This window comes from Gallus gallus, chromosome 3 (assembly GCF_016699485.2).
Source record: "Gallus gallus isolate bGalGal1 chromosome 3, bGalGal1.mat.broiler.GRCg7b, whole genome shotgun sequence".
Taxonomy (NCBI): domain Eukaryota; kingdom Metazoa; phylum Chordata; class Aves; order Galliformes; family Phasianidae; genus Gallus; species Gallus gallus.
Window position 1 is genome coordinate 8,659,734 of NC_052534.1, and position 27,288 is coordinate 8,687,021.

At 44.0% G+C, this 27,288-nt stretch overlaps 1 protein-coding gene across 3 annotated transcripts; it reads left to right on the forward strand.

Moving 5' to 3' along the window:
* Window positions 1-3,724: 3,724 nt before the first annotated feature.
* ALK (ALK receptor tyrosine kinase) lies at window positions 3,725-27,127 on the forward strand. 3 transcript variants are annotated; one of them, XM_040698571.1, is made up of 16 exons: window positions 3,867-3,907; window positions 5,386-5,484; window positions 6,204-6,356; window positions 7,597-7,695; window positions 9,421-9,607; window positions 11,131-11,221; window positions 12,132-12,196; window positions 12,815-12,944; window positions 17,193-17,290; window positions 18,710-18,802; window positions 20,480-20,581; window positions 21,478-21,612; window positions 21,798-21,888; window positions 23,087-24,309; window positions 25,032-25,140; window positions 26,324-27,127. In XM_040698571.1, exons 2-14 carry the CDS (start codon window positions 5,418-5,420, stop codon window positions 23,789-23,791), a joined length of 2,016 nt encoding a protein of 671 aa, XP_040554505.1. In that variant the 5' UTR covers window positions 3,867-3,907; window positions 5,386-5,417; the 3' UTR covers window positions 23,792-24,309; window positions 25,032-25,140; window positions 26,324-27,127. The 3 variants fall into 3 exon arrangements, with proteins under 3 accessions (XP_025004683.1, XP_040554505.1, XP_040554504.1); XM_025148915.2 differs by lacking the exon at window positions 3,867-3,907 and adding an exon at window positions 3,725-3,833 and having other exon boundaries at window positions 23,087-25,140; XM_040698570.1 differs by having other exon boundaries at window positions 23,087-25,140.
* The last annotated feature ends 161 nt before the right edge of the window (window positions 27,128-27,288 follow it).

The following is a 27,288-nucleotide window of genomic DNA, read 5'->3' on the forward strand; positions in this document are numbered from 1 at the left end:
TTCCTTTCCTCTGACTTCACAGAGCTTTGGCTTTTCTCTGCTGTTTAGTCCAACCCTACCACTGGCACAGTACTCTGCAATGGGAGATGGCCACCTCACAGTACCCATTTGTTTATTTTCTGCGTGCAGCTGGGAGAGATGAATTCCTGCTGAGACAGCCTTGATTGTTGTGTTACTAGCTAAACATTGCTGCAAATATCTAGATGGAAAGGAGCAACTTCTGCCGTTTGCAGATGCAGTAATCTGTTAATCTTTAGGTATTCTTTGGAGGATTTGGGATTAAGAGATTGTTATGATCAGATCTAAGCCTTATCTGCTGAAATTTCACCTACAGATTAGAGCTGGGCATTTAAATGCTATGCGTTTCTCAACTTCTAGATGGCTGGCATCCAGGAAGTGAAAGTTTGACCGTCTGTTAGAGCAGAGAAGGTTTGAAAGATGCAGACAAGAAAGTGGGGCTTTCAAGGCCATGTGCTGAAATAAATAATGTTAAACCTGGAATTACACACATCTGCAAACAAACCATAAATATGAACCCTCTTTGAAATAAGAAGTGCCCTAACTCAAACTTCCATCTAACGTCTATAACTAGGACGTTCCAGCTCAGTGTAAAATATGGAGTCATTAAATTTCAGGTCTCTGTAATCTCAGTGAGAATTTATTGAGTGCTAATGTAATTCTTTCATTGAAGCAGAGAGATTGTATTGACTCGTAGAAGGGACCTTTACTGGATTGGATTGTAATCAGTTATGTCTTTGCAATGAAGGATTTTTTTTTTTTTTTAATTCAGTTGTAATCTAGTGGCTCCTCTGAGTCACTGACTTTGTCATCATATTAATCATCCCCACCCAAGTTCTGGTCAATTAAGCACAGGGTTGTTTTGCTCCATAGACAAGTCCACAAACTCCAAGTAGATGCCATTTATTTTCTGGCACACTGTTTTGTGATCAACAGAACAGTTTGTAACTTGAGGAAGATGCTTTTATCAGGTCTCTTCCAAAAGAAAACACGTATGTGAAAGTAGGTGGAAACATAACAGTTCTACTGTACAACTGTTTGTGCATTTCTTCCTTAAAATGTCATTAGCTTAGTGAGTACAGTGTACATAACAAGATAGGGTTACTCAGGTGAAACTTATAAAACAAAATAAGCTAGAAGCAGAGCTTGTGACTTTCAAAAACTCAAAGCAAAACCTGTCTTACCATGCCCTTAATGCTCCAATTTAAAATCAAAGCAGGAATTATCTTTTGTTTTAGATTGTAGTCTAGAAGCACTTAGGAATGATGGCTTAATGTTGTGTTTGAAATAAGTCGGTGAATTCAGTGATTTGCCTGACGTGGAAGGTTCATTGTGTTTGGTGCTAAATGGTAGAGGCAAAAAATGCTAGGTGGGAGTTGTGGGGGTTTTCCAGTTAAGTATTTTCTTTAATGTTGTGTCAACATTGCAGTCAAAGGTGGGATAGCAGTTGCTTTTATAGTCTTTGAACATCCTAACTCTGGTAATTGCAGTATTAGTGCTGCTGGATTAATCTACACAGAGCTCATTGCTACTGTGCGTGCTATAACTACTTAGGTTAGATGTGATACATCTATGTGAGCCTCCAATACACTACAGCTCTTGATAGACATGGTTTGAGAGGGCAGAGGGACACAAATCTTGTGTGTGTACTAGAACACAGAAATTTATTTTCAGAATTCAGCCCTGCTCTTCTGTTTGCAGACTAATGACATTATACAGAAAGTCTGCATTGGAGAGAACAACGTGATTGAAGAGGAGATACGTGTGAACAGAAGTGTCAATGAATGGGCAGGAGGAGGTGGAGGCGGGGGAGGTGCAACTTACATATTTAAGGTATGGAAACGTAGTCTTTGTGCACCTTCAGCATGAATACGTACTGCCACTTGCCTCCAGTATCACAGCCTGAAATATCTATTTTATACACCTATGAGAAAGGGGCCACAAAGTGAGCTCCGGGTGTCCTTCATGTCCAGCTGATAGCTGTAGAGGGCAGAGATGGCTCTATACACGTTTTAGAATGGCTTCACGGTATCTCTGCGCTTGCTTTAGTGGCTTGGAATTGGCTTTCCAACAGTTTGAAACAGATCTATATATTTTTTTCAATGTAAACTAAGAGTCTGAAGAATAATACCCACAGCAAAGGGCTAGTTCCTTTTTATTCAAATATGTCATTGTAGAACATGAGACTTCAGCTAGGTATTTAATTTGTACAATGTAATAACAAGAAAAGCTGAAGATAGCCTGTTTGCTTTCTATGGGCAGCTCTGCAGCTAGAAGCCACTGATCTGTACTGTTGTGTCGTTGTCTGAGATGGTAGTCTTTCCAAACATCAGTTTCACTCTGGTGAATAATGTTTGAACAGCCTGACTTCTACATAATTCTACATAACTCTGCATGTTCAAACTGTTTCCAGTGTAGCAGTCCTTTACAAGTGCAGACATTATATTGCACTGCGCAGAGCATTACACCTTAGCTGTTTTGCTTGATGAAGCTTACGACATGATAACATTACAAGATTTGTAATAAACAGAACTGCCAATTGCCTCTGTTCCCTGTTGCAGGATTTGGTAGAACTAGTGCTATTCATTAATCTTTTGGATATTGGTGCATAAATAATGCAGTGGTAATTTGTAGTGTTTAGCAGTCCTAAATGCCTGCTTAGTGCAACATGCAGTAACAAGCATGTGGTTGAACTTCCATTTGTGTGTGTGACTCACTCTGAATACCGCCTTTACTTCTGAACTTAAGATGGAGAATGGAGAACCGGTCCCCCTGATAATTGCAGCAGGAGGTGGTGGCAGGGCCTACAGGGCCAAAACAGACACATTTCATCCAGAAAGGCTGGAGAATGATTCCTCTGTTCCAGGGCTGAATGGAAATTCAGGAGCTGCAGGTAAGAAAAAATTATTCTTTTTGAGAAAACCATCATGAATATTTGATTCTCCCAGATTCTGTGGAGGTGAAGCGAAGCTCCTGAGAACATTCTGAGGAGTGCGGAAATACAACAGATACATGTAGGATGTACCCGTGGTGCAGGATACTTGGCCTAAATAAGGATATCAGAAATGGTGGAGTGCTGTTAAAATAGTGTCAGACCTCTGATAAGCAAAGTTTGTTATTTTGATCATAGAATTCATAGAATCATAGCATTGCTCAGGTTGGAAAAGACCTTAAAGATTGAGTCCAACCGCAACCTAATCATACTACCCTAACTCTAACAACCCTCTGCTAAATCATGATTGATGAGGGAATTTGCTGTGATGATAAGACCATACAGCTCCTTGCGCTATTTTAGACATACTCATAGTTTCTTTGGCTTACGTGGAAGGAGAATAATTGTGTGCTGGCTAGGAGTGTCTGTGAAGAGACCTTGTATTGAGCAATCTGCAAAGCTGAAAGTGAGTCACAGGTGACTATGTTGTATTTAGAGCAGAGTGGGGCATGTTTTTGCATCCCTTCCACTGAATTCCTTTAGTTCCATGTTAGAAACAACATTGAGATTTATTATTTTATATTTTACAAAGAGGAAGAGAAGACTCTGTAAGCTTAGAAGCGAGTGTTTGGAGAGTGGTTGGAGAGGGAATTAAATTTGTACTTTCAGCTGAGGTGCTTTGAACGAGTGCTCATTCAGTGGATCCCTATGATGTTTGTTTTTTAACAAAAAAAATAACCTTTGCCTATGCCTTTTCTCTTCTGTTAACCACAGGTGGTGGAGGTGGCTGGAATGATAACACTTCCTTCCTGTGGTCAGGAAAATCCTTGCTGGAAGGTGCTACTGGAGGAAGATCCTGCCCCCAGGCCATGAAGAAGTGGGGGTGGGAGACAAGAGGGGGTTTCGGAGGGGGTGGAGGGGGGTGCTCCTCAGGTGGAGGAGGCGGAGGATATATAGGTAAAGTGGCTTCGTGTTCAAGGTGTCCCTTCCCCTCCTTTAGTGCTAATGGTCAGCAAAAGGCTGATAGATAATTCTCCTGTAGCTAGCATACTTGACTGTTACGTAATAGTATGTCTGTGTGTTGCCTTTTTAGCACTAGATGAACGTATGGCATTGAGTCTTAGAGCATAGCCAGATGTCAGTCCTTCAGCTGTAATCCTGGCTTTGCACTCTGGAAAATCAAGATTGCTCTGTGATTCTTGAGCCATCCGTTTTGGGGTTATAATGCTGAAGAAGCAGGAGCTGTAGGCTGTGTGCTCCACTGCCAGCTCCAGTACTTTGAGTACTTTGGTCCTGGAGACTGGATGCCAGATTTTATGCTGGGTGAAGGGTGCAGCTGCTTCCACCCTGCCCTGCTTACGGGTAGGCCTCAGTCCTACACAGGTGGTCTTTGGGGGCAGAGTGGCTCCACTGCTCCGTGGTTCCTGTGCACAGGCCACCAGCCAGGAAACCTCTTAATAATGATGGTGGTGTTGACTTCAGGCAACAAGGAACTAATTTCATGTGGGTCTGAGGACAGCTGTCAGATGGCATTATGTTGATTATAACTGGTGTGAACCAGATTCAAGATCTCCACTAATCCTTAATCTCCTGGGCCTCATAGTTTCTTCAGCCATCTGCACTGTGGTGGACTTTTTAACCCCTGGTTCTCCACAGCTGAAATCAAGTCCGTGATAGACTTGAAATTCTGAGAGGAAGTAATGAGTTTAAATAAGTGCATGTTTTGTACCAATGTTTCTGTGTAATGCTTCTTTTTCCAACAGAATGCCTCACATGATATAATTTTGCTTTGTACTGATGATGGTTAAAGAGGAAAAGCCATTTTTGTGGGGGGTGGGGGGGATCTTTGCATGCTTATATGAAATACATGGACAGTACTATGCTTCTGACTTGTTCCATGGATTGCTCATACTTTGCTCCTAGTATGTTTTATATGCCCAAGCACAAACGAGCAACTGAAGAGCAAATTCCTCCAGTCCCCATTCCTGGTGGACCACCCTGGTTTCAGGGTGAAAAGGAGAAGAAGGATTATCTCATTTCCCCCTGCTGACACATGCCTCGATCAGCAAGGATGCTGAACTGAGCACTGGTGTTTCCCAGTCTCTTGGCCGCATTGATACTGAGAAGGGCTTATGTGTTTTCACAGCATCCAAATGGTTAAAGATGAAATTCATACCTTAGTTTGCGTCAGTTTGCCTAAAATAGAGCAAGACTGTAATAATCTGCTGCTATAAATTGAAGTTCTAGACCTGAAAGACCAGTGTTTCATACCACAACTCATTAGGTGATGCCTATATTTTAAATACTTTGATGTATTCTCTTTTCTCATTTGGATGTCTCCCTAAATACACTGAAGCCGTGCATGTTGCAATGCTTACCTGTATTTTAGTGCTAATGAGCCTCAGTCTGTTAAGGTAACTTCTGGTTTGACATAGGTGGCAATGCTGCAGAGGACAATGACCCTGAGATGGATGGGGAGGATGGTGTGTCCTTTATTAATCCGATTGGTACTTTATACACTCCAGCACTTAAAGGTATTCATGTTGGTCTGCAGTCTCCTCTAGTGGGTTCCTTTCATGTTAAGACTAGTTCGCATCTGTAAGACCCTTCAAAAAGCTTTGGATACATTTTATTGTCATTCTAAACAGGAGGGAGAAAGATTGCTTAGCCAATCCAGTGGCGCATAAAGGCTCCCCAGAAATACTGCCACTCCAGCTATCTCTAGGCCTGTGTTTGCCCAGATGTCACTGTTTGGGTGTTTTCATTGTGTTTAGAAAATATGGGAATATCTATGTGAGGAAAATAAGAAAAGTTTGCTTAGGAACAGCCAGAAATGTTTTGAAATGCAAATGGACTCTGGCCTGTTAGATTCAGCCAAAAAGTTTTGAAAATGCTGCATTGTTTGATCTCTGAAAGAGTGAAGGCTAAGAGGAGAGTGAGCCTCAGTGCCTGCTGGAAGGTCAGGTTTTTCTTAGGTTTGACAGCACTCTCCTTGCTACCCCGGTTGAACTGCCTGCTGAAAGAGAGCCAGAGTACCTCAGGTGCAGTGAAGTTGATGTAACTGGACATAGTTTTCTATGTGAGAAAAAGACAGCAGCCGTGGAAGGTGGGGAGAAAACAGTTTCTTAGGTGGGGCTTACTCCGCTGCAGCCAGCAACTGTGACCACAATGCCTTCCTTTCTGTCAGTGCCCGAGGGAATGATATGAATGATCTTTCCAGTATTTAACTTTGCTTCTGTCATCCATTCCCTAGTGACAGAGGGGCACGGAGAGGTGGATATTAGGCTGCACCTTAACTGCAGTCACTGTGAGATGGACGAGTGCCGTGTTGATCTTGAGACTCAAAAAGTCATTTGCTTTTGTGAGCCAGGCACAGACTTGGCTGAGGATGGTGTGTCTTGCATAGGTAAGTAGTAGATGGTAGGCTGGTAACGTGTGAAACAGAGAAAACACATGGTCAAAATCTGTGGTTTGAACTGTAAGACATCTGGAAATCTTATCTTGTCTCTCACTTAAAAATGGCTTCTGTTGTGTGTTAAACATCTTCTCTTCTGCTGGTATTGGCTGTACCATTATTTTGCTAGAACACAGACACATCGGTGCAGAGGTATGGTGCAAAGAGCAGCATCTCTGGTTTGCTTTTTAGTATATCAATCGCATACTGGGCACTGAGGATTGTGAGCCAGATTTTATCCACAAGAGGCAAAGGGCAGCAGGATCTGGTTGCAATAACGGTCACGTTTTGCGTTGAAATCATAAAAGTTTTCTCAGAAAAGGGGTTTTTCAGCTAAATTTCCAGGTTATTTCTCTTAAGAGCCCCGAGGTAATGTACAAGTAAAGGGGAGTGCAATTCCTGTGGATTTGGACACAAGGTGTATATGCAGGATCTGTAGAAAAAAATTCTGCAAGAGAGATCTCTGAGGAAAATAAAAGACAGTACCTATACTTGCCTTAGTAAATAAACCGAATGCTTAGAACTCCATTACAAGGTTTTATTTCATATTCTTGCCCAGCAGTATAGCAAGTGACTCCAGGCTTTTGGGATCCTGCTCTCAGCTTTGCCATTGACATGGAAAAATTGTTCTGTATTTTTACCACGGGCACCTGTAAAGTGAGTAAAAGCATGGTCATTTTGCAGGGTGAAGTAAACCTTAATAGGTGGTCATTGAGTGGCTTGTGATCCAAGTGAGGGTGCAGCTAGGGAATACTTTGTAGTGCGTGTTATCAGTTTTGTGTGCCTGGACTAGATGCATTTAGGAGATGATATATTGCAGTCCTCCTTCTGCTCTGATTTGGCATTGATAGCGGCACTCTACACCAGGCTATTTAATGTTCTTTCCATCTCCCCAGCCTCCTACCCCCAGCTTTTATGGTCTTGTTTTCATATACGGGGAGTGCACATGTTAATTCCTTGATAGCAAACCATCTGTTTTAATGGCTTGGTATTAATTGAGGAAAGTAAAAACAAATGAGATATTTGAGCTCACTGATCCTGAGAGCTGATCATGTCAGAGGTTGCTCCTACACTACAGGAGCAGCAGATAAGTAAATGGAAGGAAGAGCAGAAAAATCTAGCTGCAAAAAAAAAAGTGTCTGCTGGAAGATCGTGTCAAATGTAATTCCTTTTCCTCTTGTCTCTGTTGCAGCTGAGCCAACGGTCCATCTCCCTCTCTCCTTGGTTTTGTCAGTAGTGACTTCAGCATTGGTTGCTGCCTTAATTTTGGCTTTTTCAGGAATCATGATAGGTGAGTGTTTCTCTGCAAATGATATTTTCATGCGATGGCTGGATCTGAGCCAAGAATAATCGGGCCCTGAGAGGCAAAAAGATGCAGTTTTTAGCTGCTGCTGTACTGAATGGCACCTTCCCGCACACGCTCTTTGAGATTTCTGTAGTTGTTTCTAACCACACTGACCAATTTGAGGAAGTTTCAGTTACTGAGTGCATACTTTTAAGAGATTCTACTGCTTGTGTTGTGATGTAAAACTGCCAGAACAGAGCTGTCGCTGTTTTTGTGAGAGCCACTGGTGCTTAATATCTAAAAGCAAACCTCTTTATTTGTGTGCCTATGTACAGATTTAGCCCCTTAATGTATGATGTTTAAGCTTGAAATTCTCACACAGTTCACCTTATACAGCCTGCTAATTTGTAGAGCATGGATGTTCTTGGCATCTTTATTTTAAATTCAGAAAGTTATTTTTTACCCTTTCATTTTCCTATTTTAAACAGTGCTTTTCTTGCATTTGGTTGCAAGTAGAACAGATCTGAATCAGTGACAATCAGCCAGTGATTCAAACCACAGCTCTGTCACCTTTCTTTGTCCGCGTTGTAGAATTGAGAGGAGGGGAGTGACATACCCAGAGTAGCAAATGGCAACTGGTAAATTAGATTTGCACAGCTGTTTAAGAGTTTTGGGAATTATCAGTTGCACACACATGGTCCTAGATATGTGATTTCTGGACTGACAGTGCCCCTTTAAAAATTACTAATTATATCTCAGAGTGTGGAAGAATAATCCGCTCTCTGTCCGACCAGACTATCATTCTCATCTCAGGAAAGAGCAGCAATTTTAAAAAGATCAAAGCAAAAGCAATGAGGAGGAAAATGGAGGACAGGGAGGGCTCGTGGATAGGTCGTTACATCCACCTGCCTTTGCCAGTGAGTGTTTACGCCTTAAATTCTTCCTCTGAGGAACATCTGTTGGAGTGGATGCAGTATTGTTATAGTCACAGTGTTTGGGCCCAGTCCAGCTCCCATAGAAATCAAGGTAAAGGTAATACTGATTTAACCTGTACAAGAGTGGCATCTTGCTTTGACAAAAGTATATGTAATATCCATTACTATTCCAAGGAATATCCACAGGATGTCTCTTTTCAAGGTGCGATTTCCAATGGGGTTTCAAAAGGACCAGCGAAGGAGTTTGAGAGAGAAATTTAGCCCAACTCTGTTACTTAGAAACAGGAAGTTCTGCAAAATAGATGTATTTTATGTACAGTGTGTTATTCTGAAGTAACAATTTAGTCTATCCATTTTGAACAATGCGATGCAATGATTTATTTCAGACTTCTAGTCACTTCTCCATGATTTGGGAAAGTTGACTGTAGCCAGACTCCCTCAGGTTTGAATCTGAATTCATAATTGGAAAGTCCAGCTAAACTGAACAGGGCAAAACAAAAACCTCAGGTTTGTGAAATCAGAGATTTCTGCAAGTGAAATTCATTTTGCGTTTTCCAAGCAGTTAATGAGCGAGCTGGATTCTTCTTAAGATACGTAAGTCAAAGGTTCCTGGATAACTTCAGATTCTGTTTTGTATCTGTAATTACTTGATGTGCAGAAATATGACAGTATGGCTGTCTGGTTTGATTCATTGGAATTTGACCATGCATCTAATTCTGATGAGATATACTGCACAGCTGCCCTCGTCTTCCAAAGGCAATCTGCATCGCTGGTTTACCATGTTCTCTATATTTAGTGTATCGTCGGAAGCACCAGGAGCTACAAGCCATGCAGATGGAGTTACAGAGCCCAGAATACAAGCTAAGCAAGCTGCGTACCTCCACTATTATGACAGACTACAATCCCAACTACTGCTTTGCAGGAAAGACTACATCCATTAGTGACCTCAAAGAGGTGCCTCGCAAAAACATCTCCCTCATCCGGTAAATTCATCTTTGCCTTCCCCGTGCTCCACATGAATGTGGCATCACTCCGCTACCATGTAGCTTTATACAAAAGTCCCAAGATGAATCAGGAGAGCTTGGAAGACATAGATGCTGATAAATATGATGCTCAGAGCTGTCCATTGCAGTCTGCAGTGCCCTGTAGCTTTATTGCATTGTTACCACGTTTCCCCCTTGCCTATGTATCTTGCTGGACTGCATCTGGAAGTTTCTGGTATACACTGTGCTGCTGCTGCCTTTGTCACTTGGGCTCTGAAAGGACATCTGAAGTGTGGCAAGCTGCAGAGAGCAGCTGGGAATTGATTGGGGCAGGGATGTTGGGCTTTTGGACAGGAAAGTGAATTATGAGCAGTAGAGTTATAATCTGTAAAAAGTTGGTCAGGCACAGCAGAGGTGATACCTACAAAATGTTATTAAAGAAGTGGTGGTGTTGCAGGCAGTCCTCACTGTGGTTTCAGTGCTGAGACTGCTCTCAACAGAAGCACATTGCCCACACAAAAACTGAGAACAGACACTCGCTGCAGCTCTGAGGTCAGACCTGGTACTACCAGGAAAGTGCTTGTTGTGGAAGTGAGCACCTCTTAAACCAGACTGAGGTGCAGGAATGTCTCTGGTAGTCTGAAGCTTCTGCTGCCCAACATGCAACTCATGCAGTGTTAAAGAGGGTCCCGGGATCTGGGATGTAGTCTCATTCTCTAAGAGAGTTCGCTGTGTGGTTAGGAGATGTCACCCATGTGGTATCATTGTTGTAGCACCAGTTGGCTCAATACTCAGTGAGCAATGTCTGAATAGGCAGGTGTGCAAAATCTGTATCACAAGGACATAGGACAGGATGTGATGTGTGATTATTTTAATTTTTCTTTTCTGTATCCTCCTTATTTGCTATAAAACCATAAGCTTCATAATCACCGCTTGTTACCATTCTCAGCATGAATTCCTAGAGCCAAGTGCTTTACAAAATGCTGTTATCACCATTTCCTTGCTGAGGTATTTACCTAGAGTCACAGAACAAACCAGGAGAATATCATTAGTTTGAAATCTAGGTCCTCTGAGAGCCATTGTGCTTCCTAGTTTCTTGTTCAATATCTTCTCCACTGGCAATGCATAAACATGGCAACTATTAATTAGGGTGTGGAAATGCCAAGGCTTAGAGACCTGCCTTTATTGACCTGCTTTGGAGAACCCACCACTAGAGCACTGGCACCAAAGCAGTAGAAAATGCTGTCCATTATGCTTTGCAGTACCAGCACTTTGATTTTCCTGGAGCAGTTCACTTCTGAGGATTACTTTCTCTACCAATCACATACATTTCAGGTCCAGGAACAATTATACAAAGGTTCAGTCTGCTGCATAGTGTGAGGTGTGTTGTTATCAGTGCCTACATCCAGATCTCCCTGTTTCACTGCCATGAAAATTGTGAGCCCATTCTGTGAGCTGTGACCACAGTGTTATAATGTATGTTCTCTGTAGTAAAATCTTCTTGTCTTCTTTGGTCTGTCCAGGGGTTTGGGCCACGGAGCCTTTGGTGAGGTATATGAAGGTCAGGTGGCAGGGATCCCCAGCGACCCCACTCCCTTGCAGGTGGCTGTGAAAGTAAGTGACAGCGTATGAGTTATCATGATGGTTTCATGCACTTTTCACCCAAGAGTCCCAATGCATTATAAAAATAGAGATGAATTAAGCATTACTGTAGGATTTGTGTAGAAAGGTTGCTCTTCTATTGCAGCACTTCCATTCATCACAGTGGTGGTGGTACAGCTTGTCACATATGGGCTTGTAAGACTTAAAAGAAGTTGCTTATAAGTAGTAAATTGACAAACATTTCCCATATAGCTGCAGTTGACAGCAAGAATGAGAAATAAGTCTGCCCTCTGTCCATCCTGTGCATGCTACTCCTGGTGTGATAACCTGTTCAAAGCCTTTGAGTCAGAGGGACAGAAGTCTTCGTGGAGCTAAGTGCAGCTGGCACATACATCAAAAAGCCTGTGTAAGCAGGAGGTGGATTTCCATGGTTCCCACCACTCCCTTTATGGGATGAATATGCACCGAATGCATAGGCAAATCTTAAGGGAGTCTGGTAGGGTTCTTCAGACCTTCAGCAGCTTGGCTACCTTGTTTTCTCCTAGAGGTTACGTAGCAGTGTAGTCTGAAATAATTTTGATGGGAGGTAGTGGTATTGTACTGTCTGTGAGCTCAGGAGCTGTGGTCTCATTCCTCCTTTTGTACACAGTGGAGTCTCATATATTAGCACTGTTCCCTGTGTGCTCTGGGGTGTTTCCTTTACCAGGAGGAGGATGATAGTGGCTTTTATGTGTCCTGATCTGTACCTCTCACCAAGCTTCACAGTCTATTTTTATAATGGTCTAGCTATTATTAGAACAAAGGCTCTTTCAAGAGAAACAAGGATGGCTGCAGACAACGTTAGTGCTTTTCATTGTGTCAGATGTTTGACGTCTGTCAGTTTAAATGCCTTCTCCTTGTCAACCTGTTCTTTCTTTTCCAGACATTGCCTGAAGTGTGTTCAGAGCAAGATGAGCTGGACTTCCTCATGGAAGCTCTCATTATTAGGTGTGTATGGATAAGATGAACAAGGACTTGTGTAGAACCAGCACTGTAAGCAAAAATGTTCCAAATGAATGGATGCCATTAACCCAATGCTGTTGTCACATCACCTGTCAGAGATCGAGTCCTGGAATCCAAGGAAATAGTTCCCCATCACATTAAGGCCTGGAGAAATAAAGAAGTGCTAGAGACTTGGCCTTGACAAATATGCCTCTTTGTAAGCTGATCCCTGTGTCAGCATGTTATTTGGAACAACTCTGTCCTAGACCAGCTTGTGCCCTGGGACACAGAAAGTAGGAGCAGACTCTTAAACAGCCATTCTGTGCTTCATATGACCCACAAGTCTTGCTGTTGCACAAGGAGGACACAGAATATAAGGAAACTGCAAAGCAGCTAAAAGCCACTCCTTCCCAACCTTCACCCTCTGTTTCTGCACTGTGCAGAGTGCAAGGGGGAGTACTTTGGCTTAATCCAGTTCCCCTGACTTTTAAGTTTGGTTACTTATTCTGGGGAAAAAAAAAAAGTCAGATATATTCCCCACAGCAGAATATTTTGATTCTTTCCTATCATCACGCTTTTTTTGGATCAAAACTAATCCATCATTGAGCCTCCCTCTCTCCACAGCAAGTTCAATCACCAGAATATTGTGCGTTGTATCGGAGTGAGCTTGCAGGCACTGCCCCGTTTCATCTTGTTAGAGCTCATGGCTGGAGGTGACCTCAAATCGTTCCTGAGGGAGACGCGGCCCAGACCGGTAAGAAAATTGAATTGTATTTAGTAAGCTGCTGCCACGAGGCAAATGCGTAACCACAGAAGGGCTGATCCATGCAGCTACCATTTTCCAGCCTTTTAGAGTCAGAGCTTTCCGTTGCCAGAAGGCCACTCTTGAGGCCAGGACACAAATGTATATGCAATAAATGCTGCTGGGGTTATGTGGAGAAGCATTATGGCTGGACTTTGCTTTAGCATTGCAGATCCTATCTAACGAAACAAAAATATGTCAAACAAGTAATGATAAAGCTGATGTTTAAACTGTCAATCAAGTGCATTTCTGTGGATATCTGTCGAAAGTTTTGCATAGGGAAGTAGATTATCTAGCCTGGAGCTGTTGGATTAATAGCTAGTCCAGAGTTTTAAAGATTTTCCCTGAAATCAGCATCAGTGTGAAAGAGAGACTGTTAGAAATGCGTGAGAAATGCGTTATGACTTCTAGAGAGGAATCAGTACTTCAGAAGAATAAAGTTTGCTCAGAGCGACGGGATTAGAAAGGCACCCAGATCAAGTGTAGTGCCAGGGCTCAGCTTCATACTTTGTCTCTTCATTTATTTGACAGAGGGAAAAACGCTTGACTTTATCAGCACAAAAAGACATACGCTGGCTCTGACAGATTTAAGTAAGAGTCTTCCTTCATGCATCTGGAAAGAGATCAACTTGATGTTTTCCCAACAGTCTAGTTTTCAGGCATGTAAAATGGTATGTGTTGCCCAAAACCACTGCGGTCTTGGGTAGGGTGCAGTAAAGGGACTTCTGCTTGGGTAAAAAAGCTAAACACACAGAAATTCAAGGTGCTGGAAGCCTGAGTCTGAGCAAGCAGCCTTTATAAATAGAGGCTGGATTTCTGTAGCACTTAGAGGTTCTCTTGTCAGCTCATGCAGATGGATTTGGTGGCAGGTGAATGGGGAAGTTCATGTATTGCAATGTGGGCTCTGCTTTCAGCAGGTGCAGATTGAAATGGCGTGGGCCAAGGTGTGCTGCCTGGTAGGTGCGTTTTTCAAAACTGCCAGGACAGAGTGTGCTGTGTGTAGAAAGTGGCAGGTGAAACAGAGAGAGGTAGGGCAAGGGCGTTCATCACTTTGTAATGGAAGCCTCTTTTTTGCTCTTTAGAGAAGCCAACTCAGTAATGATCAGGGTCTTGTGAGGAAGCACCAAGACCATTAGTCTTGAGCAGCAGGAATTTTGACCTCCTTGCAGTAAAATGAACCTATAGGTTCATTATAGGATGCAGTCAGAGGAGCCTTTGCATCTGAGGGGTTTCTTTCTGTCCACACCTACTCCAGCTATGAGTTCCTCCTTGCCAGTCTGGGCTTTCATTTCTATTAGTGGTAGCTCTGTGTTACACCTGTGAAAGCTAATGTCAGAAGAGGCGGAGGACTCGCTCCAGGCAGCAGCATACATTAAGTCCTTGCTATTTCTCTTTCTTCCTTCAGTCTCTCCTTCCTTTCCTCTTCTCTCCTTGTCTTTCTTGATCTCTTTGAGGTTATCTGAGATTGACCTGGGGTGAATGACAGGGTAATTCAATGTCTGGCTGCCTAGGCAGCTCCTGAGCAACTGTGAGTGCTGAGAAATCACCTGTGGTGCATGTGCTTCTCTGCTGACTCAGAAACTGGCAGGCTAGGAGACTCACTGCTGAGAGATGGGCTGCGTGCAGGGTGTTGTTCTCAATGATGTATGGTATCCAGCTGTGGAGGTGTGTTTACCTTCTGTGTGTACTTGAAGTGTGACAGTACCCACGTACATACACCACGTGTATCGCGTTTGAGTGTGGCTCTCTACCGCTGGTTGTATCTGTGCTCTGATCTGAATGAGCCCTGAGCTCCTTTGTTCTTCCTTTTGCTGATTCAGGACAGGCAGAGAGTAGGCACAGGAAACTGGGGTTCTAGTTTTCTGGGAAAGGAGGAAGGGAGGGAAAGAGAGAACAGTGCAGTCAACAGGTTTTGATGAGCTTTGCTTCCAACAGGAATTAACTGAACACACAAGACCCAGCTGACTGATTCAGTAGCAAAGGTGCAGTGCTTACTGAGCTTTATCCTTGCATTACTCTTATCATTTCTCCTTACTTTAGTCAGTTTTGTATTTTCCAGCTGCTTTACTTTCTTTTACCTTTACTTTCCTGGTGCGTTCCGCAGCCTGTTGCACAGAGCAGTGATTACACTAAACAATACACAGAATTTCATTCCCCTTTAGCAAGATCCAGCCTCACCCAGGGAGGTGTCACATTAGTGCTTCTAGCATGCCTGCTGCTCCAAGCAGCGGTGCTTGACAGCTGGCATTGTTCATTCATCTGGGGAGCAAAAGCTGTGAACAGCTGGGAAGTGAATTCTTTGGAGTTTCAAGGCTCCTTCCCTTGCAAAATGAATCCAAACCATCCATTTCTCAAGCAAATTGCATGGCTAAAGTGTCCTTGGCTGGGCAGTCACATCTGTTTTAGGATTGTATTTAGCCAAATAAAAAGTGGAAGAAACTCATCCAAGGAGTGGGAGGGGGGAGAGAGAAAAGCTATGTTGTTCAATTTAGCTTGTTGTGGCTTCATTGTACTGACTTGCACTGTAGCTCAGGTCTGGAGTCAATTGCACAGTAAAGAATGGGGCTTTTTACTCAGTTTTCGCAACAAGTTTTTGAGCCTTGCTCAAAAGTGAAGAGAATGGGTAGGCTGAAGTTTTCAATTCCCATTGATTGTGCCTTGAAATGTGTGGAGAAGGGGGGCAGCTGCATCCTGTTTCTGTAGCCGTCTTGTTGTCTTGTAGCTGGTGAGTCACTTGAACTTGGAGAGGTGAAAAAGATGAATTCCTCCTCCCCACAAATGTTGTTGGAAGCAAGAGGAAAGGTTTTAATGCTTTTAGGAAATGGTTACTCTGCAAAACAAAAGGCTCAGACTCAGTCCAGGCTTTTAAAAAATGAATTAAATATATATGCAGTGTAGTGAGTAAAATACAGGCAGGTGATAGGTAGTCATAAATGATTTTGTTTTATAACACTACACTGAAAAAATAGGCTTTGTTCACACAGAGTATATTTGCATCATTGCATTAGTCAAGTACAGAGGCTAGGGCTTTCCTAACCCCCTAAGACATGAGGACTTGTTTAGGTTTAGACAATGTCCAGTATTTAACTACTGGCAGCCAAGCGTAGACTTATTTTCAGTCCCATTTAGTGGTGCTTTAGAGCCAGTGATAAGGCCAACACAGCATCACATCAGTCTGGGCAGTGTTTCATTGTAGCAGACAGGTTGGCACAGGCAGCAGTTCCCATGGCTGGACTGTTCTGGTCGGTGTGCCATGGGAGAAAAACCCACACACAGGTGTGCTTTTTGGGCACTGGGTGGGTGGGTGGGTAGGCGTCAGCAGGGAGAACTGGAGAGGGGGATAGGATTGCTTAGTTGAATAGCTAAGGCCACAGATAAACACTTACCCAGCAAATGGCTGCTGTGGAATAAGCAGTCACTGCCACCTAGTTGTTTGTCATCAGCAGAAGTAATTTCCTTCTCCCCTGCAGGACTAGTGCAAAATCACTAATTCACACCTCAGTGCAGAAGCTGATGGTTTGGTTTCAGAGTCCCGCAAGCAGGAGCTGTTGCTCAGCCTGCCCTTTTCACAAAGGCATCTGGCTTCTGCTGGCTAAGGCTGTAGACTTCATCAGAGGGGCTGAAGAAAGGAGTTGGCAGCTCTCATCTTCTGTAGCCATTGGCTAAGCAAACCTGTGTCAGTGCTCTGAGGGGCAAAATAAAACCTACACAGATGTGGAGGAGGAAAAGAGCAAATGTGACTCATGCCATTACACAAAATGTCATTCTCATTGTTCAAGGTGACTGCAGAGAAGAGCAAGAAATAATATAAAGAAAATTGATGGAGGATCAAGTCAGGCTACATATCTCCTCAAATAAAAATGTACTAAAAATTCAGAAACGTCTCCCACGAGAACTGGGGGAAATCCATTTGTGTCATGCAAAACAGTGGGAGATTCTTACAGGGGATTCCTGGATGGAGCTGGAAAGTCAGATCTAGCAGTTCTGATTCTGTCTCTAGGATTTGTCTGACATCCTCCCTTGCACATCCTTTCCATAGTTCATGGATGTGAACTCTCTCTTGTGTGATTATTTTTTTAATCCTTCTGTATATTAACGTGTGAGCTACATCACTTGATGGATAATTCCCAGTGTTCTATCAGTCACAAATCACGCTGTGTTATTGCTTTTAACCCACGTTCTCCTGTTGTCTCTTGGTAGAATCAGCTTTCCTCCCTCTCCATGCTGGACTTGCTCCACGTGGCTCATGACATTGCTTGTGGGTGTCAGTACCTGGAGGAGAACCACTTCATTCACAGGTAGGTGAATGCATCTTTGTCAGCATGGGCATGACTTGCATGCAGGCCAGAATGACTTATAATGCCCTGTTTGATACGTTTATGTCCTGCTGCACTCTAGTGGCTGGAAAGCTTTAAACAAGGTAGATAGAAGCAGAGTAACAGAAGCAACTGAGAGAAATGCTGCTGTTGATCAAGTTGCAGAGGTCTGCAGATTTATCAAAGATCCTCAGCTCTTTTTTCAGTGCTTGTGCAGTCAGTCTGTGTTTCCCTTTGCCGTGTAACCAATCGTGTGACAGATGTCTTCAAAGCTCCTCCCTGTTGAGAATTGAGCTTAGTGTCTTCCTGCTCATTCTGGAACTCTACTCCCTCCCAGGGTACGAGTACAGCCAGAAGTACAGCACCTCGTGACCACTGTTCCTGCTTCTGCAGAACAGGGTTTTTGACAAGTATCCAAAATTCTGCCTATAGCATTGAGTAGAACCATGCAAACACCCTGGAGAATATGAAGCGGGGTGGGGAGGAGAAGGGCACTGGGAAGGCAGACCACATAGGGCAGAAGTCGAGGTGTTTTCCCATGTGTTACAGCTTCCTTAGCTTTTTCTGTTAATTTTGGACAACCCTAACTTTAGGAAATTGTAAATGAATGTCATAGTGTTTAATACGGTTAGGAGTGACCACATTTGTGTTCCTTCCAACTTAACAACAGCAAGTAACAAGGGAAGCAGAGACGTCAGCAGTTGTTCTTTGGCTCCTACTAATCCTGCACTGCTGTTGTTCATGATGAATTTGCATAGCCACTCTGCCTACATCGGAAGAGCCCTGTGCTAGCATGTGGCTGTGCAAGGAGCTGCGAAGCTGTTGTAGCCAGATTGCAGTTCACCATTCTGAGTTACTCATGAGGGATGCGACTGTATTATTCTGATCTCAGGGTTTATTTCGGCTCAGCAGAGATGGAGCTTTACCTGCATCCAGAGATTCAGGCTCTTTTGCATGTTGTTGTTCTTCCTGTCTCTGATAGTTCAATACCTGCTGGACAACATTTGAACAAACATGCTAGGAACAGATCAGTGGGTCATTTCCCAGACAGCTTGATGCTAGAACTGATATATTGCTGAAATCAGTCCCACTGCTTGCAACTCCCTAGAAAAGTTAATAGCTCCTGGGTGACACGAGGCTTGCAGGAGGCCATCCTGTCTAAGAGATGTTAAATTAAGTTTTAGGAGGAAATTTTTTAAGAGCAGAACTTTTCCTGTTATTGGAGTAGATTGGAATGTGGGACATCACGAGTTACCCATGAACACTGACTTCCTGGGTGGTGGGAGTTCTCTGCACTTAAGGAAAATAGGTGCTATTCTTTGTTTTCTTTTTGTTTTGCAAAATTGTGGAATGATTAAGTGATACTTCTCTCTCCCTTGCTTTTCTTGCCTTTCCTTGTAGGGATATTGCTGCTAGGAACTGCCTCCTTACCTGTCGAGGGCCTGGAAGAGTGGCTAAAATTGGAGACTTTGGCATGGCCCGGGATATATACAGGTAGCAGATCTAAAGCCAGGTTATCCACAAGTAGAAGCTCACTCAAGTGAGAAAGAAGTGTCTCTGTAGGACAGCAAGCTCATGTGCTGCTCTGTGTAACTCTAGCAAAGCAAAAGTGGAGACATCCAACCCCGATGAATCCCCGCTAATGTTTTTGGTTTTTGCCTTCCCCTATGCTTCAGGTGTGCTTTGGAGAATTTTCCCACTCCCTGAGAGCCTATTTCTGAGTAATGAAGTCTGATGGCCATGGAAGGCATTTTTCTTCCCTCTTGTACTCTATCCACAATTTCTTGCCCTTCTACTGTCCGCACTGAATGGCACTCATGTGCCCTTCTGTTTTGTGGCCCCCAACCTTTGAGTTTAATCTTTCTGCCTGATACTACCCCTACCCCTTTGGCTTGGTGTCACCAGTAAATCCTCAATTTTCTGCAGGTAAGGGAGGAGGTGTGCAGAGGGAAGTTAGGAAAATGCAATCACCAAAACTGGAATTCAGTCAGGACACAGTCAAGTACTCTGCTCTTGCAAGAAGTGTCAGGAAGTCTTTAATGACCACAAGCAGTCAGGGCAGCAGTTTGAGATCTCATCTTCTAAACAGCACCCTTAGAAGCACAGCACCATGTCCTGCTGTGCTGAGGAATTGATTTGCCTCTGACTCAGATGAAGGAAAGCCTTGTAGTCAGTCATCCGCACTGTTTATTCCATAGCCTCAGCTTCTTTCCTCCCTGGTTGGGGATTCTTCTGTGCAATTACTAAGCCAGGCCTGGCTCTGCTTAACTTGAGGCCTGCCAGTATCACAGCCTGAGGTGATGTGAGCAGTGTTTCAAAAAAACAACTATATCAGGACTGCTTTTTTTTCTCCCTATCTCCCTTCTCACAAAGAGCCCCTGCTCAGCCCCACTGTCAGATGGGACTCTGCTGGGACAAAGTAACATCTGTCACACTCACACCATCAGTTGAACGGACTGCCAAGATGAATGCTTTGGTGCTGAGTTTTCAGAGCTGCCTTTGAAGTTTGTACATGTTTCAGTGTCTAGGAGTATCCTTTGGGTGCTCAGGATGTTAAGTTATGAATATTAATACTGGCTTGCATGGGAAGCATACTGTAGCTGCCAGCACAGGATTTGGCAATTCTAGGTTTTATTGTAAACAAAAACATAAAGACTGTTATACTTCCTATCTCAGGAGCATAGGAGGTGATTTTTCAGTATGCTGCCCCAGCCATACTGGCCAACCATCCTTGCTGCTCCTAGGTCCTACTAAGGGTTTTGGATCCCTCTTGCAGTGCTGTAGACTGGGTACATTTGGGACAGGCTTTGCTTACGGTAGCTGGGGATGCTTGAGGCCACCACCTGTGAGATGATGTGGAAGTCTTGTTGGGGCTGAAAAGCGCAGGAGGAGGAAGGATACTCGAGTCACTCAAGTACGCACACAGATAAGAATAACTCAGGTTCACTGGATCGGGCCTAAAGTGAGGGAGATTGCAGAGCAATCCTTACATGGTGGCAATGGGCCATTTCTGTGAGAAGAAACAGGTCTCTTCAGCATTTTCTCTACTGTGCTCTTTTCCCTAGATTAATCCCTCCTTCAGATGATAATTTTAATATTCCTCATTATAAAAATTCTGAGTGTAGGACATTTTTTGGATTCCTGGCTGACTGTTTTGCTTGTTCTCTGCAGAGCCAGCTACTATCGGAAGGGAGGGTGTGCGATGCTGCCTGTCAAATGGATGCCTCCCGAGGCTTTCATGGAAGGGATATTTACATCAAAAACAGACACATGGTGTGCTTCCTTTACCGCTCCATCTGTGTGTGTGTGTGTGCATGTGTCTATTGTAATCCATTGGGTAAAGTGTGAATGTTTTGTGGGGAAAAAAAAATGTGTTGTTTTTTTTTTCCCCTTGGAGGGAAGGCGAGCAAAGTCCTTCAGAGCCAGTAATCCTGTAGGACATGAGGGAACAGGCAGTCAGCAAAGGCAGGTGCTGCTGGGGCAGCAAGCAGGCAGGGGCGGGAGATTGAGGCAGATGGATGTGCTGCTTTTTTGTTACGGGGAGGAACATATTAGCTCCAAACTAATGAAAGCAGTACACACGTAATAGGAGACTGCAGGCAAGATCCATCCTGCCAGTTAGGGAGAAGGGTGTAACGTTCAGCAGCTTTCATGTTTCTCCTGTCCCAGAGTAGTACTGTGAGCTCTTGAATTTCCAGCCGCCGGAGAAGGAGGAGAGAAGTTGAGTGAACTTGTGAACTGAAAGCAGAGGGCTCATCCAGAAGAATCAAGTCCCTGGTGCAGTTACTTCTGCTGCTTATGATGCATCTTGGCCTCACCTCACCTGCGGTAGTGCTGAGATGAAGCCAGGGGTGAAGGAGGAAGGTCGCTGGGGCTGCAGGGGAGGCGAGAGCCCGGGCTGTGCCTGGAGGGAAGGGGTGCTGGTCAGGGCTCAGCTCCTCAGCAAGCCCACGCAGAGGAGAGAATGGAGGCACCTTATCTGACAGAGCTGGGCTGCTGCCTCAGTTTCCATTGCTGCTTATAGATCTTCTGCAATTTCACTCAGGGTGGTGATTTCCAAGTAGCCAGACAGATGAATGCTCTGGAGGGGGTTCCTGTCGCAGATGTTGTCCCTCAGTGATGATGGCGGTCATTCCTGTATCCTTCACTTTGATCTCTTCTCTATTCAGGTCCTTTGGCGTATTGCTGTGGGAGATATTCTCATTGGGATACATGCCTTATCCTAGCAAAAGTAACCAGGAGGTTCTGGAGTTTGTAACCAATGGAGGAAGGATGGATCCACCTAAAAACTGCCCAGGCCCTGTGTATGAGATTCTAACTTCAATGTATTCATGCAAATGGATTTCTGTTTTGAATGCTGTTCTCTACTTAAAAGCTAATGATTAATAATGATAATGATTAATAGATAATGGTTTCTAGGCTGCGGTGGCTAGCTGTTAGATGCCAACAGAGTCTACCATTTATGAGATCTCTTGTTCTCCTGTTTCAGATACCGCATTATGACCCAGTGCTGGCAGCACCAGCCGGAAGATAGGCCAAACTTTGCCATAATCCTGGAGAGGATCGAGTACTGCACTCAGGTATTGGTGTTTGTTTATCTCCCACGAGGTGGGTGAGGATGTTTCTAGTTGATGAGCACTTTGGCAAGCCAGAGTGTGAGATGAGGAGGTAGCACTGCAATTCTGCAGTCAGCAGTCCAGAGAGACTGATGCCGTAGGCTTCCACAGCTCTAGAAATAGCATACCAAATAGCTCTGCTTATGCTTATGAAGGCACAGATGATTAACAAGTGGAAGAGAAGACAGGCGAGCACCTGCACATACTTTACATGCTTCATGTCAGCTGCTTCATCCCAATGTTCACCTGGTTCAGAGCACCTTTTTCAAGTGGGCAGCTGTGGGCAATTTTTTGGCTCTTAGTGCACTGGAGAAGGCAGACGGGCAGCCATGATGAGTGGGATTCCCTGGCTAGGCAGCAGGGAAAGGGTATGTCTGGTTTTCCATCCTGAAATCTGAGCTCTCCCAATTTTCGTTTTAACCACCATTTTTAGTTCACAAAGAGTGGAGTAGTTTGGAAAATGTTTTGCTGCCTGCCTTGGTATATGCAATTATTTGCCTCAGACTTTCTTTCCCTCAATATCTGGGAGCCTTGATCAGTTTTTCATGAGAGTTTGGATCCTGGGATTGGAAGACATTGTTTTCTGTTATCTGTAGATTGCCTTGGTGTCTAGCAGTAGTTATGAGTTGCCTAGATCAACCATGTTTCTCTCCGTTTAATTTTCAAAATTGCTTAAATAGTTCAAAACTTCTCTCTGTGGATTTGGGCTTTGAGGAGTCTGCCAGTATTGCCTTCTATATGCCTTCCCACTCCTCCCCTGTTAAGTGGGGGCAACACTTTCATGACTGAAACTTTCTCAGTATTATTTGAGAACGTTATGAACTTTGAGATGATACAGATTGCAAAACAACATTCCCGCAGGAAATCTGGCTGGACATAAAAAATGTTTTTTCATTGCTTTTGTGCTCTCTGCTCTTCTGTGTGAAGTTTTAGGGTTGCTTTTTTTTTTCTGAGAGTTCCATTTTATGGGTATCTCATAGCCTCTCATGGCTAACTGTATTTTGTCAGCATCCTTTAAATGTGGGGTATGGACTCTAGCTGATGGGAAAGATGCTTTCTGATCACAGCATGACCGTGGTCGGATATCTCATGTTTTTTAGCTGAGTACAAGTGTGCATTATGACAGCAGACTTGGAGAAATTCTCGTTCTTCTCTCCTGCAGGACCCAGATGTCATCAACACTGCTTTGCCAGTAGAATATGGCCCGTCGATTGAAGAGGAAGAGAAGGTAGCAATACGCCCAGAAGATCCAGAAGGAATTCCTCCTCTCTTGGTTTCCTCGCACCAAGACAAAAAGGATGACAAGCAAACCCTGCCATCTCCACCACCCCTGCCATCAGCCATCACTGCAGGAAAAGCTCTAGGGAAAGCAGGATCCTTGGAGCTGTCAGTCCCTGGGAAGGTGCAGGCAGCCTCAGGTGGGGGACATATCAACATGGCTTATGCCCAGTCCAATCCCCCTTCTGAGCTGCACAAAAGCAGGGGCTCCAGGAACAAGCCTACCAACCTCTGGAATCCAACGTATGGTTCCTGGTTTGCCGAGAAGCAAGCCAGCAAAAACAAACCTCTGCTGGAGAAAGAAATGCCTGAGAGGGAGAACTTGGGACACGAAGGAAACTGTACTGTGGGGCCCAATATAGTGACTGGCAGGCTACCAGGCTCCTCCCTGCTATTAGAGCCATCTTCCCTAACAGCAAGCGTTAAAGAAGTGCCTCTCTTTAGGCTCCGTCACTTCCCCTGTGGGAATGTCAACTATGGATACCAACAGCAGGGCTTGCCTTTGGAAGCCTCCACGCCACCTTGTGCTACCAGTTACGAGGACCCCGCCCTTAGAAACAAGAACCACATATCCCAGCAGGGGCCCTGAGAGCCCTCTACCCTCTTGACTTTTCCCTCAGTAGTCCCAAGCCTTGAAGAAGTATCCTGTTACCCAGTACACCATGAGCAAGTGATGTGATGGCATTACCTTCTATTTGTGCCAACTTGCTCTAGAAGTGCCACCTTCAAAGCTGTAATTTCAAATAACCCAAGAGGCTTCAAATCACCAGAGCCCCGGAACAGTAAAATAAGCAAGGGGGAGGGAGGGAGGGTACAGGAAACAAACGTTAACTGCAAGGCCCAGCTTCCTGTTGCATTAACTCATCTGCATGGTTGTTGTCATGCCCTTCCTGTGAGCTTTTCTCAGTTCTGCGTTCTCTGCTTAAGTGTAAAGCCACGGCTCGCTGCCTTGAGTGTTTCACGTCTGGGATTTTCCATGCCAAACTTGTGGTTGCTGAGGAACACTTGGAGAGCACCTGCAACTGGCAGAGGCCAGAGTGGGTCTGGGGAGAGCGTCCTTTGTCCAAACTGAAAAAGGAGATGACAACTCTGAATGGTGACGCAATGGTACGTTCCCAAGTTGTGTTCCAGCTACAGTCTTGTCTTTGAAAGTCCTTGAATGCACAGCGGTTATGGTGTCACTGGCAGGGCAATAGGAAGACTGGTCAGATTACATCACTTGCAAGAGACAGCAGGAAGCACAGAGGATGGGTTCTGGCTTGGTGCAGGGGTGTTGTTTTTCTCTGTGTTTTTTGTTGTTGTTTGTTTTTCTCCTGTGCTTAAATACTAAAACGGAGTAAAACCCATAAAATTCCTTCTGTTCTACAAATGAATGTCCTTCATCACAAACTTGTGCGTGTCAAGTGCAACCAAAGTGAAGCTTTAAAGGACCGTGGTTATGAGAGAAACTTTAACTGTGCCCTGAAGATGGACAGCCACCTGCATAGCTCAGAGGTTTAAAGCAGCCTTCAACATACCCTGTACAAGCAAGAACAAGATAAAGGCAGAAGATGACATCGTGCCACAATCTAGATACCAGATACTGTCTGTAACTGAAGGGCCGAGAGCCCTTGTTTCTTTAACAAAATATGTGTATGATAGTGGTTTAAAAACAAGCACTGCATTGACTCATTTTGTACACCTTGTGCATGACAAATATTCCAGTAACTGTATTGTCAAACCATAGACGTAGGCAATTATTCATGTGTAAAGATATGCATTAGTAACTTGGTTGTAAGGAGCTGTCTTAGCATCAGTGCTGTCTGAAAAGGGGGTGCCTATCTCCATAGAAACGAGTCTCCTGAAGCATCAGCAAAGGACTATGGGGATGTTCTTCAGTCCAAGAAATACCATTTCAGTGAAGTGATTCTGAATCTGGCCCTGGCTCCAAACACCGAGGTAAGTCAGCTTCCCGTCTGCTTAAGGAAATGGTAGTATGCACATATAAGAGCAACCTTCATTTAAATGTTCTTGCTTTCTCATTTTTGAATGGGTTGAAGGTCCTTGTTGTTTTCTTTAGCTCATCTCTGCATAGGAGCGCACAGAGTGTTTTGCTCTCTTATGTGTCACCAAGGAGCAAGCCTGCCCTGTGTGCTGATGAGCATTACTAAAGAATACACAAGACCAAAGAAGTTGTGAAGTAGGCAGCAGCTGCACTTGTTTGGGCTTATTTTAATCTAAAAAAGCTTTCCTTAATGATGTCTCATTTCCTCTGTCATGAAAGTAATGATTCCCACCTGAGCAATATCGATTACTGTCCCACCTCAATTAACTGGGGCTGTGGCAGGAGCCACCCAACAGTCCTGCCTCACCTGCCTGTGAGAGCTGCATTTCCCCTGCAGTTGTGCCTTGGGTGAAGAATTACTTGCAGGAGTTTGTGCAGAGCTGGGGACAACTCCAGAAACTTGCCTGAGTGCTCTGAGGTAAAGTTAGTTAGCAGATGGTATTTTAGAGGTGTGATTAATATAGAGACTCTGTGTGTGTGTGTCTTAAGAGCTGGGTAATTACTTGTCATAGTTGCTAGTGATGAGTTACGTCTTAAATTCTGTACAAGAAGGTCTTTAATAGCATTTACTGTAGCATTTCTGACACAACAGAAGTAGTCAGTGTTTGTGTCTGTGTTCCAGTTTCTACCAGTTTAATTCCAACAAATTTCTTTTCCATGTTCACCATCAGCAGAAACGTTTTGCTAAATTACTGTCCAGTTAGGAACTGTGAATTTTTAATCTGGCAAGAGAGATGCACCTGTCCAGATCTGAAGCTGCAGAAGGGGCTTAGGCCACTGTGAGCTTACCTGACCACAGAGCACTCAGCATGTGTAAATCCCAAATCCCTTATTAGGCCCCTGCACACAAGGCTTAGAGTGTCACAGGAGAAAAAGCTGAAGTTATTCTAAATCTCTTAGAAGTTTTTGGCTATCACTTTTTCCTCTTTTTTTTTCTTCTTTAAATGTTGATATAATTTTTTTTTGAGATAGATAATGCAAATTTTTGAAGTATGGAACAGCTTGCTTTCAGACTGTTTCTCTTCTTCATTGGCAATATCTACTATTCCTGTCTAATGTGTTTTTCCTGCTCTGCAGTGGAAAAGCAGAAAGCAGCATGATCTCCAGGATGTACAGCATGAATGGGAAAACCCTGTGCCACCACTCACACGCTCTGAAAAGGACTTATTTCCCTGTGGATGTTATCGGTGTCCTATAGGCATTAGGTAGGTTTTCTGATCCAGTGCTGATTTGTAAGCTGCTGAAGGTCAAGTAGGTTGGGCTGCCTGTTTATCTGCCTTTCTCGTTCTACTTCCATCTTTGGTTTTGCTACTGACCCTTGTTTCTCCATCATGCCTGGAAACAACGCAAGGTGTTGGGGTGGTTCTGCTTCCAGCAGGGTGGAGGATGGAGTGGTGGTGGGAGAGGGTACATGGAGGTGTTTTGCACACACCCACTGGTTCCGCTCCAGGCATGCTCACACTGGGTGAGAGGTGTGTGCTAGGCCATGAAGGATTGAACTGTGCATGTTTGCTCCTCTTACTGAGCCTGTCTGCTTGGTGACAAGAACCTTGAGGTAGGTATAGCATAGAACTGCCTCTCACAGCTGCAAAGACATCACAAAGTGTCTGTCCCAGAGTTAAACCTGTCATGAGAAAATGTCTGAATTGTCTGCATCTGGCTTCTTTTAGTAACAGAGCTTCATTAGAGGAATGTCTGTCTCACATACAGCAGTTTATGTAACACTGTTTATAAAGGAAGGGCCTGTGCACTTCAGGGATACTATGAAGAAGAATGCTAATATATGGTCATTGAGTATTTTGTATTGAATAGTGTCTTTGTATTGTAAACAAGTGTAGTGAACCAAAAGGCATGAAGACCAATAAAATGGCTGTAACTGGCTCCCTGCGTGCTGGGTTCTGTAGCAACTGCACCACCCTCAGAGCACTGCTGCTGGCAATCCCCTGTGACAGAGGTAGGAGACATTAGAACTTCCAGGTGGTATTTCATAGCTGCTGTTTCATACTGTACCTGCCTGTGTAATTTGTACATAGGAATAGAAG

Excerpts from the sequence above, each read along its gene's own strand:
- ALK (XM_025148915.2), top strand. The coding sequence starts at position 5,418 with ATGGATGGGGAGGATGGTGTGTCCTTTATTAATCCGATTGGTACTTTA. Across the intron at positions 9,608-11,130 it reads AAAAACATCTCCCTCATCCG|GGGTTTGGGCCACGGAGCCT; the intron begins GTAAATTCATCT and ends TGGTCTGTCCAG. Across the intron at positions 17,291-18,709 it reads GAGAACCACTTCATTCACAG|GGATATTGCTGCTAGGAACT; the intron begins GTAGGTGAATGC and ends CTTTCCTTGTAG.